We start from the raw sequence: 15,425 nt of genomic DNA, 5'->3' as shown, positions 1-15,425 counted from the left end.
CGTCATAGTGAGCCAGTCCCCACCAGAGAGGCGATTACTAAGATCACTACCGCGACGGAGTTGGGGAGCCGGCCGGGGAGCCGACCCCACATTTCGGAGCGCCGTGGGACCGGCGTCACAGGCAAGTGTGCCACTGTATACTGAGATGCAGGGGCGCAACTTCAGCAGGCACGCCATACTTGTTTCCCGTTACATTCCTACGATTGCAAGAATCGACTAGGCTCTCTGCAGCGCCCGAAAGCATTTGCATAAAAACGCTAAAAACGCCTGGTGGATAACTCATTTTCCGCCACAGCGCCGGGGTTCGACTTGCGAGCAGTTATTCCGCAAAGAACCGTGTGAGGGTTTGGAAAGATTTATTCAATCTGTCTAACGATCTTGTATTCATTCATTGTTTTATTACGCCCGGTGGCTTCCAGCCAATAGGGCTCACTGACTATGTCTAAGTACATTTCTGGCTGCTCGCATCATACGTTCCACTCATCCCTCTCGTTCTCTGATCACTTCCACTTCGTTTTTCTACCCCCAAAATAGCTCGCATGCCGCGTTGTTTATTTGTAATGACTAACTAGCTTGAAGGCTATTCCCCAAGTGTTCGGAGTCCTATTTGCAGCGACCGAAGCGTCGCTAGTTATGCTTGCGGTGAATGTAGCCGATGGTATGGTGAGAAGGCTTTTGTAGTTCTTTGCTTATCTATTGTCGAATCGTCCTGTGGTGAGTGTAAACTGTATTGTCGCTTGGATTGCTCCCATGTCTGGTTTCTATTTCGGTCCGTCTAATGCCGATTTTCCCCCAAGTCGGTGTGACAAATCATCCCATCTCGTGCTTGTGCATGCTCGTAACTCTTTTCTCTGCTCATCCCATAACGGGCAATGTAGAAGAAAATGACTGACCGTTTCCTTCGCTTGCCCATACGCGCATTGCTCCGAGGGCACTGCTTTGATTCGATGGAGATAGCCGTTTAATCTTGCTATGTCTGTCCTTAACTGTGCGAGCGCTGAGCGCTCCCTCTATGGCCACTCATCATAGATCTCGCGTTTGTGACTCCTAGGCAGCGCCACGTCTATTTTCTTGGAGAACCATCCAACTCCTTCAGGTATGCATCGTTCTCGTCTAAGATTTTTTCGCTCGCCGTTCAACCTCGTCGGTTGGCTTGTCCACCACTGTCTTCAGACAGGCCCTCCAGGGCTCCAACAGAACCGGGGTGACGGTCTCCATCTGCCATAGCCGTATGCCTTTCAACCTCTCCGCCACCTGATGCAGAGGCGATCGAAAGGTCGTGTAGAACTTTTTGATCCGTTTCGTGATTCTGCTGAGTGGATTTGTTCCGGGCAGTGTATGTACCTCCACCCACATTTTGATCGCCCGCTTCCAGAACCGCTCGCGCGCGCTCACGATGTGTGCTTCGGCCTCCGCCACGGATGTTGCTACGGTCATGAATGTGCCCACGATAGCTTGCGCTCCCGCTCTCTGCACGCGATCGATTTGACCCAGTAGCTTGTCTTTGTAGGCGTGCATCCAGACATTAGACGCATAGTCGACTACCGGTGTCACCGTGGCTGCAAACAACTGCCTTGCCGTTTTTGCTGACAGTCCTCGTAGTCTCTTCAGTTCCATAGCCGCTTCCATGGCCTTTGACGCGGCTTCTGGAATATGCTGTTGGAATTTGAGCCGAGCGTCCATAATCACGCCTAGGATCTTAGTATGTTCTCTGGGCTCTACCGACTGTCTTTTGATCACGATGGGCGTTGTGTTGGCTTTGCGCGCGTTCCGAGTAAAGTGCATGACTGCCGTTTTCTTCGCGTTGAACGTCGCTCCGCTCCGTCGTTCCCACTCCTCTGCATGTTCAACGATCGACAGAATGCCCTCCAGATTGCTTTGCGCCGTAGGCCCGGTGACCCAGGCTGTGAAGTCATCAATAAAAGCAATTGCGCCTCCATTGGCGTCGATCCGCCGCTGGACCAGATCCGCATTGAAAAAGAGGTACGCCACAGGAGACAAAGGCGATCCCTGCGGCAGTCCAGCCTGGTCCAGTGCTTGCACATCAGACTCTTGTCCGTTAACCTGAATCGATGCCGTCCTGTGTGCAGAACGCTCCAATCCACCGGACCATCTTCTCCGGCATTCCCCTTGCTCTCATCTTCTGAAGCAAGCGATCCTTGAACACGCCATTGTATGCAACCTTTACGTCAAAACTGACGAGGGTTAGTACTCGTCCTCCTCTCCAGGCTGCATAAATTTGTTCTTGCAACAGCACCAGTGCTTGCTCTGCCGAACGTTGCTTGCGCCCTCCAAAGTGATTGGTGGGAAGCAAACCAAACGTCTCCACCGCGTAAAAAATTCTTTCAGCAATGATAGATTCTAGTACTTTGCCTAGTGTGCACAGCAATGATATCGGCCTCCAGGCCCCTGCAATGCCGTAGTCTTCTTTGTCGCTTTTCTAGAGCGGTATGATCTTCGCGTGTCGCCATTGATGCGGCAAGACGCCCTCGTCGAGAGAGGTTTGGAACAAGGCCAAAATCTGATCCTGGACCACTGGCCAGACCTGCTGCCAAACCACCATTGGTAGTCCGTCTTGACCCGGCGCCTTCCACGATTTAGCCGCCATTAACTGACGCTGCACTTCCTCCAGCGTCAGATCCGGCATAGGCACTGCGTTCCGCTGTGGACGGTCGTTTTCCTCATCAATACGCCGCGGCAATGGCGGGAAGAAAGCAGTTAGGAACTCCTCCGCTTGCTCTGCATTGGAACTTGTACGAGTGCCATCAGCTCGAGTGAGCCGTGGCACCTTGCCGAACGCCGCTTCCTTGCCCGATTGGAGATATTTGGCAGCCTGCCAGATATTGTCGTGATCTGCAAGGAAAGTCTCCCAGTGTGATTTCTTCTGCTTTCGGATGGCATCATGGTACTGCTTGGCTGCCGCTTTGGCTGTGTCAAGGATATCGCAATCAGTACAGCCAGCGCGTCTCATTGCTCTTGCGCGGTTCCGCCAGTAAGTGTACACTCGCCGCAACTGTGTTAAATCCGATGTCCACCATCGCTTCGCATACGGTGACGGTCGTGTTTTTGGTGTGAGTGCGTGCACCGCTTCCAGCACTACTGACACTAGCGCATCCATCCTTTCCTGTACGCTTCCACTGATCGCGTCCTTTAGATTCGCCGCTATCCTCGCCCGTATCTCCTTCCAAGGCGCATTCTTTAGCAGTATTGTCTCCTGTTCGTGTGCCCCATCTGTCGTGGTTTCGAATCTGGTTTCGATAGTTCTGTGGTCCGACCCATGTTCCTTGCTACACGCCCTGCAGCTGACGAGGTTTTGTGCTAACCCCTCGGAAACCAGAACTACGTCGACCGTCGATTCGTGCTCTCCTCCTTGCCAGGTTTTTGTTCCTCTGGGGAGCAGGCTATTTAAAATATAATCGCTCATAAGATCAACAATTTCGTCCGCCTCTCCCTGTCTAATCAGCGACACGTCTTCGCCTCCCCATAAATGATCATGTCTGTTGAAGTCTCCAACAAGGACCACGTCCACGATCTGTCCTTCGTCTCGCCTCGTTTTCATGATAGTATCCCTAAGCAGAGCGCATGCATCTGTCAATGCTTGCTTATCTACCCCTTGTACATAGACAGAGACCACCAGTACTTTACGCTCCGGGAGCGTGATCACCGCGGCCGTCAGGTCCGACGACTCTATGGCCACTTGTTCCACCTCAAGGTTTCTCCTAACCCACATCATACTTCGGATCGCCCATCTTCCCGCCGTGTTGCATATCGTAGGAACTAGCTTGGTCCACTTATGGTGTGTCATTGGGGTGGTTAGCAACCGGCCATGGATCAGACGGGCCTGCGGCTCTTGAATGGCCACGACAGCTGCATCAGCAATCTCCTCATCGTTCATCAGGCTGTCATGTATTTCGCCTCGCTTGTGAACATTTAGTTGAATGATGCGCAGCGTATTACTCATTCCTAGCGGGATAGAGCAACCTGCAGATTTTGCTGAACGATTCGTGCGGACCACCGCAGGGTACACACTTGGTAGTGACTTCGGTGCAATCCCTATGATGATGGCCTTCCTGGGCGCACCTAGCGCAGACTCGTGGTTTCTTGCAGTCCGCCGCTCTATGGCCGGTAAGCTCTTGGCAGTTGTAGCATTGCTTCGGGCGGGGGCGGTGCTTAAACGCTGCTGTTGCCGAGACATCGCCCACATAGAGGAATCCCTCATCCAAAAATCGTCGAGCTTCAGAAGCTTTCTTCAATTCCACCAGCAGCGAGCCGTAGTTCTTCGAATGCCTGTCTCTCAGCCAAGACGCTTTCGACACCTCGCTATCGTTCGCCGTGCTTAGGAGTGCTGCCACTCCAGGTAGGTCATTTCCTTCCTCATCGGGCATCACTGTGCGAGGAACCCCATCCACGCGGATTCGATGGTAGCCATCGTCGAGAACCCGGGCTACAGGAAGTTTCTCTTCAATCGTTTTCTTCACCATGTCTTGCTCACTTTCATTGCGGCATACGACTCTCATGCGCTGAGGGTTTGACCGATCCTCCGTCACCGCCCGGCACCGCCACGCACCGTTGTGGGGCTTCGCTCTCATTTCCGTTTCCAAAATCGTTCGGATCGTCTTCGCGGATACTCTTCCATTCAGCTAACTTATCCTACCCCTAACCCCTCTCCACTAGTCGTTTTTACACTATACTATCTATATATAAATAGATAGCCCGCGCTGCGTTACTATTATAGTCTATGATATTCGCTCTCGAACGAGTTTTTATTTATTATTTACTATAGAAATAATAAAGACCAAATAAGCAGTGAACTGACAGACTTGCATATCATGCGCGATTGCAATGTCTGGCGGAGCCGTTATTCTAGTTAGCTTCCCTTCTCTGCTCGCACTTCTTCTGCTCCGCCGCCGAGCCTAGCGCGCACCACTTCTTCGTGCCCAGGCACTTCTCTGTCAACAGACGGCACTGACCAGGCTCACGGAACTCCAGGTTGTCGGGAGGGGGGGAACGCGCGGCAAGACATGCGGCCTCGTCCTTGGATACGGCACAGAAGGCAGCCGAGCCTTTGCACGTTTCCGCATTGACGGCGTGGAAGCAGTCAATGCCTGTGGGCTCGAGAAAAGGGATTTTACCGCCTGGTGCGGCATTCGGCGATCCATCCGTGGTGGTGCGCGCTGCCAGGCACTCTCCGGGGCTCCTGTACGGTGCTGGCTCGGCGTTGGCCTCCCAGCCTTTGGATGCGCAGTAGGCCATGGAACCTAGGCAGTTCTCTAGTTGTCCCGGAAAGCAGATTTCGGAGATATCATAGTCGACAATCCAGGGCTTGGTTCCGGATGTCTGCGCTGCGCATCAGCCTTTTATCGCGAAATAAGTAAACACGAGTCTCGAAACAGGGAGGCTCTCACCTTCGGAATCGGCTCGCCAAGGGCTGGCGCGGCTAGGGCAGCAGCTGCTAAGTAGAACAAATGCATTGCGACTAGCGATAAAGAGAGTGATTGAAATTCGGGTTGGGCGTCTTATGAGTCTTGTTGGTAGCTTTTGTTGATGAGAGAGTTCCGAAACTCGTATGATGAGGTCGAGAGGAGGACCCCTTTTATAGCTGGCCTTGGGAGAAATTTTACATATTACTTTCGCCTCCCAACATCTGTTTTGACACTATCTTGTACGCATGAGTGCAATATTGGGGCGCGATCCATGCGGATCGAAGTACCTGATCAGTGAGTGAGGCGACCAACTCAGCATATAGAACGTGGCATCAATTGAAGCGGACCAATGGTCTGTAGTCAACGTGGAGATTCACCAACACGAGACAAAATTGCAAAATTAGTCTTCCATTGACAAACCTGTCTAGTGGGAATGAGGTACATTAGCTCAAGGGGTATTGCGGCGAGCAATGCTATGCCGGGACGCTATATAACCCTTGTTTCGCAGATAAATGGTCCTATTCGCCTAATGCTACCACTAATAAAGTCTTAGACTGCTTCATCAGCCCCTGTTCGCATGATCGTACGCTCTAATAGGAATATATAGCTCGTCTATCCTTGTCATTCGCATGACTCGGTCTACGCCCAGAGATGAAGTAGTTTCGGCTCGACCGACGACGGCAGCTTCAGACGTCGGACTCATGATGACCATCCATACGCAAGCTGCGTCGTCGCATGCTGTCAGCGAGCATGCTGCGGAATCACGCAGCATACGTTGCATACGCATGCCGGGAAGACAACCCCAGGCGGGTAGAGGAACGGAATGCGTCGTGGAGGGCTGAGCTCTGGTCTCCTCGCATTCTCGAACCGCGACCTTTTTGCGGGTACGGGTTTTCAAAGTCAGCTGATAACGCATTATATGGGAAGTGTTGAAGAAGCTGGTGCAGAGCTAGGATGCGCTCTAATCGAACCCTTGGGGAAAAGAGGCCGAAAATGGCGTATACCACTGTACAAAGTAGGTATTAGTACGTATTTTAATAAGTAAATCTAGATATTTCGCGGTTTAGAGAAAACGGTTTAATAAGGAGGGTAGGGATATGTAGTCTCGCATTTTCCCGTCTTACTTTTTTCATCTCTTGCGCGGCAAAGCACATACCGAGAATAGCTACTTCCAAGGCGGCCTAGCAGCCCCACTTCCGGTTCGACAGGCGTGACAGTTAACAGGCAGCCAGTTTACGCCGGCGGATCTAGACAGGTTCTTAGCGCGCGAAGATTCGATGCACGTTCCACATGATTCGGTGCTGGGAAGCGTATCCCTGTAACCGGTCTCCCCATATCCGACTGTGCAGTCCGACCCCACTAAAGAGGTCAGAACTCCAAGGTTTCAGGCTTAGTTCAGGTACAACCGTAGACAGGACAAGAAGGAGACCGTATTACCCGATTAAGTAAGCCTCGCCGGGCTCTATTCGAACTCCGATAGTACTATGGGCTTTCCGTACTAAGCGATTACCCTACTAGCCTAGTAAGGGGACTTAATAACGTAGAATCGAGTATAAGGTAGTAAGGTAAATTAACTGTCTTTCTATACCTAAAGGCTACTAAAGAAGCTTACCTAGTAGAACTCGCGTATCTAACTACCAAGTTACGCTAGTTTCTATCTTCGTTATCCTCCCTTACTTATAGATAGTAATAAATAAATAGTTTTCCTTATAGCTACCCCCTTGTAACGATGGCTTAAATCTAAGTCACAGTAAGTCTGTTTCTTAGGAAGTGAGTCAGGCTGAAGCTACAGGGTAGCACGTTGAGCAGTATCGTTAAACAGTCGTTAAGAGTAGAACTCTCAATAGTAGAACTATTGCTTAGATTGATCAATAGAGATCTAGGCTACCTAGCTATGGGAATACTTCCTCCTTAAGTACTCGTCTATCTCTCTATTGTAAACTGATGATCATTCTGATCATCTAACTATCCATCGATCCATCGATCATTTCCCTGGTCACGTGACCCCCCGCGTCTTGTTCTCAGGTGCTTGTCCTACCTGACCCTTGTCAGTTCGGCCCAGCTTCCTGCGTGCTGTAGCGTTCGTAACAGTATACTAAGGTATAAAGATATAAGCAAATAGAATTATATAACTAGATTAGAAGAGATTAAACTAATCTAAATAGAGATATTAGATAGGCTTATTTCAATCTAGTTTAGTAAGATAAGGAGGCATTAGTATAATCTAAGAATATAATAGAGAGATAGATAGGTACTTAAGGGAGGGGTATTCCCTCCTTTATATAGCTATGGGCAAAAAGGTCTTCCACTTTCTTACCAATTCCTCTTTCCAAGCGAGCTAAACCAAGAACTGCGGGGGCCCCCTGGTACTTGGTCTACATCTTGGTAGCCGAAAATGGCGATTATTACTACGAGTATAGAAAAAAAGGCATGGCCCTGTCAACAGCAGCTGTGCCTTCTACACCTGCAATGTCACACCATGATTGGCTGGATTCCACATTCCCTTACTGGGCTAGTAGGGTAATCGCTCGGCACGGAAAGCCCCCGCCACTGTCTGGGTTCGAACAGAGCCCGGCGAGGCTTGCTGAATCGGGTAATACGGTCTCAGCTGCCCACTTGCCAAGCTGAGACCCGACCCCACAAACGTGCCGACCCCTGCCGGCGCTTACGCGCATATTTTAAGCAAAGACATGCGCTACGGCAACGTTAACACAGCCACACTCACAATCAGCTATAGAACAAGGTTGCAGAGTTTATACCTCGTTATTGCCCTAAAGGCATGAAGCAGGGACTCGAGGTTGTTTGCGTAACTGGCAGCTTGTAGTTGCCTGAATGCGCAGCTCCACCCGGCCTCGCCGAGTATGAAGCGAACGAGCGATGCGATTCGACAACGATGATTGCGTGACTATAACCCATATCAGAGTTTAATCGCAGTCTCAAAGCCATGAACACTGAGTCGTGCATGAAACGTGACTGCCTGCTGCTAATCGCGCGCTGTGCTATCGCCGCCCCTTCAGCTGTCAGGCGAAATGAATTATGCTGCGCTATGCTCCCAAGAAGCGAAGCTGCAGAAGATGGAAGGATTTATTGTATAAATGCTAGTTTGAGCCATCTCTCAGGACCATTAAAGCATTACTTACTATTTACTACAAGCCCCTACTTCCAGCAAAGCTTTAACCATGCGCATTGGTGTTGTCACTGCCGCGATGGCCCTCATCGCCGTTGTGGTTTCTGGTCCAACAAGCAATAGCCGTACAAAGACTGTCAATCCAAAGCAGCACTGGCGACCCTCTGTGAGGGACGACAGACCGACCTACCATCCCAAGGATAATGGCCCTGCCTATAACCCCAGCGACGACGGCCCTGCTTATAACCCCAGCGACGACGGCCCTGCTTATAACCCCAGCGACGACGGCCCTGCTTATAACCCCAGTGACGACGGCCCTGCTCACAACCCCAGCGACGACGGCCCTACTCACAACCCCAAAGACGACGGCCCTGCCTACAACTCTGAGGATGACAGTCCAACGGGCTCACCCAAAGAGAGCGGCTCAGACAAATCTGTCAAGACTCCGTTTAACGGGCCAAATGGAAACTTAACAAGAAGCGGAGTTGCGCCCGCACCAACACGCAACTCCGCCGGCGTGGCCGGCGACTTCACCGTGACCATCTTGGCGGACAGTAATCGCGATGGCAAGGTAGACTTAACGGGCGATACTGATCGCCTCTCCAAAGAGACATGGTCAGAGACGTCGGGCGCTGTCTTCTTAGCCAACATCGCTGACACTGATGGTCGCTGCTCCTCTGGACTTTCTGGTGTTTGCGGGTCAATATTGGGAGACATTTTTCGGGAGAATCTGCCGGAAGAACCAAAGTTCCTCAATAAGTCTTTCGGCCAAATTAGGAACGAGCACTATCAGTTGGAGATGGAGGCACGAGACAATGGTACAGAGGAAGCATGGAACAATTACCAAGCTGTTGTGAATGCGCCAGAATTTTCTGCCTTCTTTGCTGAGCATAGTCAATGGGCTGAAGAGAACAGCCCCGGGAATCTGGTCCAGGCTTGCCACGATGCTTCAGACAATATTTTGCGCAGCTCAGCGTATCTCGCACCTCTTCGAACGACACCAATCTCGCAACTCAGCGATTCGGCCACAGGCTCCGTGGGTATAACCGAAGAATCTGTGGCCAGTAAAGTTCGCATTTTTCACAATAGTGGTGGTTCATGGAAGTTTGTCTCGCCAAACTATACCTTCAAGGCTGAAGATCTCAAAGCTGGTCTTGAGCTCGGTATGGATGCTCGTGATGTTCGCCGTCCGGGTGGATGGCACGGTAGAGCAACAGTGCAGCTTATAGTGAGAGATGGGGAGAAAGAAGCCAAAGATTCAGTCATACTTCGCGTTGCGCCAGTCTTAACGCAGCATCATGGGCAGCCTGCAATGCAACTACTGACGGCATCCGGGCCAGAGGACGATGCGCGACAGGAACAGTTCGTCAAATCTGTCGACGAGATGTCTCGCGCAGCCGGTTTAGCGAAGCCTCTACATATTATTCAGACCTCCGACTGTGACTTCAGTGAACTTTGGGCCCAGGACTTCTTCGAACCTGGCTATACAAGCATCCCTGGCCCAAACGGGCCTATTGGGCTCTACATCATGATCGGCTCTGCCCAGCCATACCGGAAAGCTGTTCGTAGAGTCTTTCAAGAGCTCAGATCGAACACGACCGGCGCTGTGCAGCATTCAGGTTATGGCGTGACCACTGACTCAACGGGCAATCTGGAGACTGTGCCGCCATACACTTTTGCTGGAAAGTCTTATCCTGCCGGACGAGCCATAATGGGCTCGGCGAACGCGAAAAAACCGCAGATGATGGCTTTTTTGGAAGCTCAGGAGACCCAGGCCCCAATTGAGATTGACACTTCGTGGCTGGCTGTCAAACACATCGACGAGTTTATGCAGTTTCTTCCCGTCGCGAACAGTGAAAGAGGCTGGGTCATGATGGTCGATGATCCTCGTGCCGGCCTTGAGATACTGCAAAAAGCTGAGCAGGCAGGTCACGGCAATGCCAAGGCGGTCTCTCGACCCAAGTCGCCAGCTGACCCGCAGGAGTGGCATATCACCAACACCATTGCGGACGTGCTCAAAGTCGCAGATTTCGCTGCTCTCCAGGATTCCTGCGCTAAGTATATCGAGAAAAATATTGAGATTGTGAAGCGCGAGACCGGCATAACCGACGCCGAGATTATCCGCATTCCCTCTCTTTATCAACTCTATCAACCTCATGGGAAAGAAATTTGGAACTACGCGTCGGAGGTAGAAAGCAATCAGTACGACACCTTGTTGACCAATATTTTCGGCCCTCCTCCCAGAGTCAGAGCGCCTAGAGACGAGTTAAGCCATTTGGAGCAGCTGTTCGGTTCTTCTCCGGTCGAGGCCAATAAAAGGGTTCTCAATGTCCTGCAGGCTGGCACACCGCCCGAAATGCGTGAACAAGAGCCAACGGCAAACACGACAACTGCTAGCAATATGCAGCGTCGCCAGAATGAACCCTTTGGGGAAGCCATGTCACTTTACCCAGCCACCATCAACAGCGTTGTTTTGGGTAACAACCAGATTCTCGCTCCCAACCCGTGGGGGCCTATAATCGAAGGACAAGACGTCCTTGCCGCGGCTACGACTGCGTCCTATGCCAAGGCAAACTACACGGTGCGCTACATGGATGACTGGTTCAGTCACCACAAAAATATCGGCGAGGTCCATTGTGGGACAAATGTGATTCGTGACACGACGGGTGCTAAGTGGTGGTAACTTGAGCACCCGAGATTAAACTGAAGATGACCCAGGATATTGTGCAGCGAAATAGAATAAGAAGTTGTTGACCTACAAAGTGCTAGGTCGCCCTCAGGTGGATTTGGCTTTGTTTTATTTGAACGAGAAGAAACCGGGAACCGGCGGTTATTAGAGAAATAAATCGAAAACTGAGAAGAGAAAAAAGAAAATGTTCAGAGAATGGCAGAAATAGCGAAGGGATCAATACAAGAACAACGTGGAGAACAGCTTCTTCTTTGAGTCAAGTGAACGGTTTTCGAACCTGAGCTTCATCATTCAAAATAGGTGATAACTTTAAGGGAATGCCCTCAGGTGCACGCAGAGCCTTCCACATTTCGCTATTGATCGACTGCACTCGATTTATATCCTGCCATCCGAGTTACTCATCAAAGTCCCAGCATTTACGCGTGATATTAAAGTCCGGAAATGGAGTGTCGTGTTTTTCGACCCAGCCGAAAGTAAGCAGCTCCATACTAGGCTGGCACACGAGCCACTTGGCGAGAGCTTCCTGGCAGTGTGCCAGGTGCGCCGAGAATGCAACCCCAATGCCATGAAGATGATAATAGTCGAAATTCGGTTTTAGAGCTTGGCGCATTGAATTAAGGCAGTGCATCAAATGTATGCCGTCAATCTGCGCAATATATGCTCCTTCTCCTATACCCCAGCTGGGAGGTGCCTTGGTAGAGGTAATCGGATCCCTGCCAAGCTTGATTAGTTGATCCTCCGTCAACCCAATGACACCTAGATCAGCCACTCTATTCCAAATAACATCTACCTCGGGGCTAGGATCTTGTCGAAACACAGACTCGTTAGAGCCTAGGTCGTGTGTGACCACCGGATGAACGGACCAGGTCGGGTGGAGAGAATCGAGCACTGGCGCTTCAGGTCTATGTCAGTAGAGTGTCTTCATCTTGACACATTTTGACACTTACAGTAGTATGTCGTTTGCCTGAGTATGTCTTTACCACCCATCGGCGACTGAGAAGCAAACATCACTGCTGATAAGGCCAGGCAGCATATCGAGGTGACAAACAAGAGAATGTTAAACAAGAAAAGTCTTTCAACTGCTCTATCCAGGTAGAATGATTTTGTGGAAAAGGCGACAGAATTCTGCTCGGAAGAAGCATCGCCATTGGGTAGTCGTGCGTATAGGGTTGGTAAACCCGGGGGCTTATGTGCTCATTAGCGTCGCTTGTTCGTCTCAATGAGAGAGACTTTTCTACAAACAGATTGATCCCTGCTCTCTTTGGAGTGAAACAACAACATTTTGTAATTCCGCATGGCTTGGGCAAGACTTGGAAGGTGTTGTGCGGGCCGAAGACAGACTTGACTAGAACCTGACGAAAAAAGGACGAGCAGTTTTGAGAACTTGGAGGCGGGGAAGCATAAAACCATAAAGTCTACTACTATCAAACTAAAAAACCGATTACATAGAATTTGTCAACAATATGAGTAATTAATATGACATGCTTTTGTTGGCTGCATGGTGGCGCGGTTGCATGTGATTGCGTGTGACGAAAGCGTGTGATGTGATAGTGCACGGCGCTGCAGAACAAAAATTCCTCTTTCTTGGAGTATGTTAGTAAGGGTCAAGTACAAATACTTGCTAGTCAGGTGAATTCAAGTTGCGTCTCAGAAACGACCCAGTACTTGCGGAAAGACGCCCTACTCACCATTCGCTGCTTGCCTCTTGTACAGGGAAATCCAGCCCGCCTATTGTCAGTTTCTAGCCGCTTCTTCAGATAATTTCGATTCGCTAATAATTTTATCAACTCTCTCCCCCAATCTTTAGATTTAGATTCTGTTCAATATGCGCCTCCAGTCATTATTTTACCTCGGAACTGCGCTCTTCCAGCTAGGACGAGCCGCGCCGACAGCGCCGCCTGCAACAGTATCTGCGGGATACAACGACTGGTATGAGTCGGATTCCCATTTTGTCCAAATTGGTTCAAAGCGCTCTGCGGGTTACAACGACTGGTACGAGTCGGACTCTGACTAGTTAATGAACGTGGAGCTTTCCCCGACCTTCTTGACGGCGCCGTTGTTGCCCTTTTTAGCATTGAATATTTGCGTCACTACTACTGTTACATCCTGATTTTCATTGCCATCTTCTACACGAGTTAAGAATGGTCGGAGTATTAGTTGAGAACTAGCCTATCATCTCGGTAAATTCAAGTCTATTCATAATTCAGTGCACGATCGGTCATGGAACTACGAATACTGGTGCGCGTTAGCTGGCGCGGCTTGATGCTTCTGAACAACACCCTGATTCCCGACCTATTATCTATGGCATAAAAAGAATGACTGGGCATGAATCGTCCTTCACATGGGTGGCTCTACATGCTTGTTTAGTGAAGCACCTCTCTGGTAGGGTAAAGTTGTAGAATCGAAGACATTATGCAAGTGATGGCCCCTCGATCATGGGATTGACCGCCCGGCCGGCTGGTCCGGGTCTCCTATCCCTATTCGTATCACCCGATGATTGCCGCAATGCAACCAGTCCCCGCGCCCTTCCTTATTACGGCTAGTTTCCCCGGACCCTTCCTTATTACGGCTAGTTTCCCCGGGCTTGTCCTAGAATGGTCACTAACCTACCGAGGGGTAGCCGACGTTCTACGTTATTTATGGAATGGCGCGGTATTACGAGCTATGTCCTCACTGGCATAGAGTTAAAGGATTCGTGGTACGGGAGTTCTACTTAACAAGCTTCTTGATGCAGTCTGCAGATACCCGATCCGCTATTCGCTCATTTCCGCGTTATCAGGCTTCTGTGCGGGCAATCACTCGACATAGAGACCCTGACAGCTTCTTTATTATACAGCCCGCAGATATCCGATCCCCCATGCGCCTGATTCCGTGCTGTCAGGTCCCGTTGCAGGGCAATTACCCGGCACAGAGACAAGATGAACTGCGGCTCAACAAGTGGGACTAATACTTGCTTGCTGGCTCGAATCAGCGCCCGGCGCGGCTTGCCGAATCGAGTAATTTGGTTTCTTGCTTCTCAGCCAACGGCACATCTGAAAAGGGCGGGGCTTCCGGGCTGGCCCAAGTGACCGGTAACCTAAGTAACGGAGATGGTGTGCCCATTATCGCCGGATAGCACCCGAGGGCGGAGCCAGGCTCGAGTCAGGAGGACCTGACTCGCTGAACGTATTGGCGCGCAAGGAGAAGCACCAAGCCGAGCGACTAGCTGAAAGAGACGCGACCGATTACCCGCTGATTCACCCTCGAGAGAGACGGCCAGCCATGCCACGCCCCTTGAAACAGTGCCTGGCAGCTGTTTCGTCAAAATAGAAAAACTACAAGGTTCAATCAATCATCGAAGATTTTTTCACGGCAAAACGCTGTTGTCACTCTCCATCTAAGCTTCTCATCGCCTCTTTCCTAGCTCTGCTGGTAGTAAAATTGCTCGCTGATAAGACTTGTAGGTGTGATCGAATACGTCCGGTGTTTCTTCCTCAGCAATATTGCCAGTTGATGTAGACTAAAACTATCACCGGTGGTGATATAGCCACTACTACAAAGCGTTTTATATTGAATACTAACGATTCTACAGCATCATGCTTCATGAGCAAGAATCCTATCACCAGCCCAACAACACCAAGCATGTGTCTACTTGCTATCGCCAATTACTAGTAATCACAGTAGATAGAGCACATGTCGATTACTACTATGAACATGGCTTCTCTCACCTTGCCATTGGCTGTGTTTTTGTTGTTCTGGGATCGTTCGTCTTGCTAGGAGTGATATTGGGGGCAATTGCGCTATACTAGGCTTCTATGTGGTCCGCTAGCTGGATGTTCCCATCCAACAAGTAGTGAAAGCAAGTTGCTTTATTCATGAATAGTATTGGTTTTCGTAATAAACCGCATCACCACGAAATCTCCTTCAGGGATACTAGATATGTATATAGTAGATGGTGGTTTCTTACTGTCATGGTCGAAGCTGCGTAACGCGCCTAGGCGAGAATGCGGATAATCCGAGAGTCTGAGACTCGTTGGCATTCAGCTTCATCTCCTCGCACTGAGCGCGCTAGAAAAACAAGGGTTTGAGGAGCCTAGTTCATTACCGCAGACTCGCATAAGGGCCTACCTGACTTAGTAGAGTTTCAAAAATAGTTGATGCATGTTTTAAGAACTAACGCTAGCCTCTGACTCGACAGGAATTGGCT

General features: G+C 50.3%; 2 protein-coding genes across 2 annotated transcripts; one reads left to right on the top strand and one right to left on the bottom strand.

Annotated features, from left to right (window-relative positions):
- Positions 1-1,113: 1,113 nt before the first annotated feature.
- On the bottom strand, positions 1,114-5,471 carry V2A60_008433 (uncharacterized protein; the record flags this gene model as incomplete). Its single annotated transcript, XM_083259706.1, has 4 exons — positions 1,114-2,051; positions 2,617-2,928; positions 4,971-5,337; positions 5,406-5,471. The coding sequence occupies 4 exons, from the start codon at positions 5,469-5,471 to the stop codon at positions 1,114-1,116; spliced, it is 1,683 nt and encodes a 560-aa protein (XP_083115832.1).
- A 3,158-nt stretch (positions 5,472-8,629) lies between these two features.
- V2A60_008432 (uncharacterized protein) lies at positions 8,630-11,233 on the top strand (the record flags this gene model as incomplete). Its single annotated transcript, XM_083259705.1, has 2 exons — positions 8,630-9,713; positions 9,891-11,233. 2 exons carry the CDS (start codon positions 8,630-8,632, stop codon positions 11,231-11,233), a joined length of 2,427 nt encoding a protein of 808 aa, XP_083115831.1.
- Between the last annotated feature and the right edge of the window lie 4,192 nt (positions 11,234-15,425).

The sequence above is a fragment of the Cordyceps javanica genome, chromosome 5 (genome assembly GCF_051103115.1).
Source record: "Cordyceps javanica chromosome 5, complete sequence".
NCBI lineage: Eukaryota > Fungi > Ascomycota > Sordariomycetes > Hypocreales > Cordycipitaceae > Cordyceps > Cordyceps javanica.
Note: the sequence above shows the minus strand (reverse complement) of the source record. Positions and strands in the feature narration are given on the sequence as shown.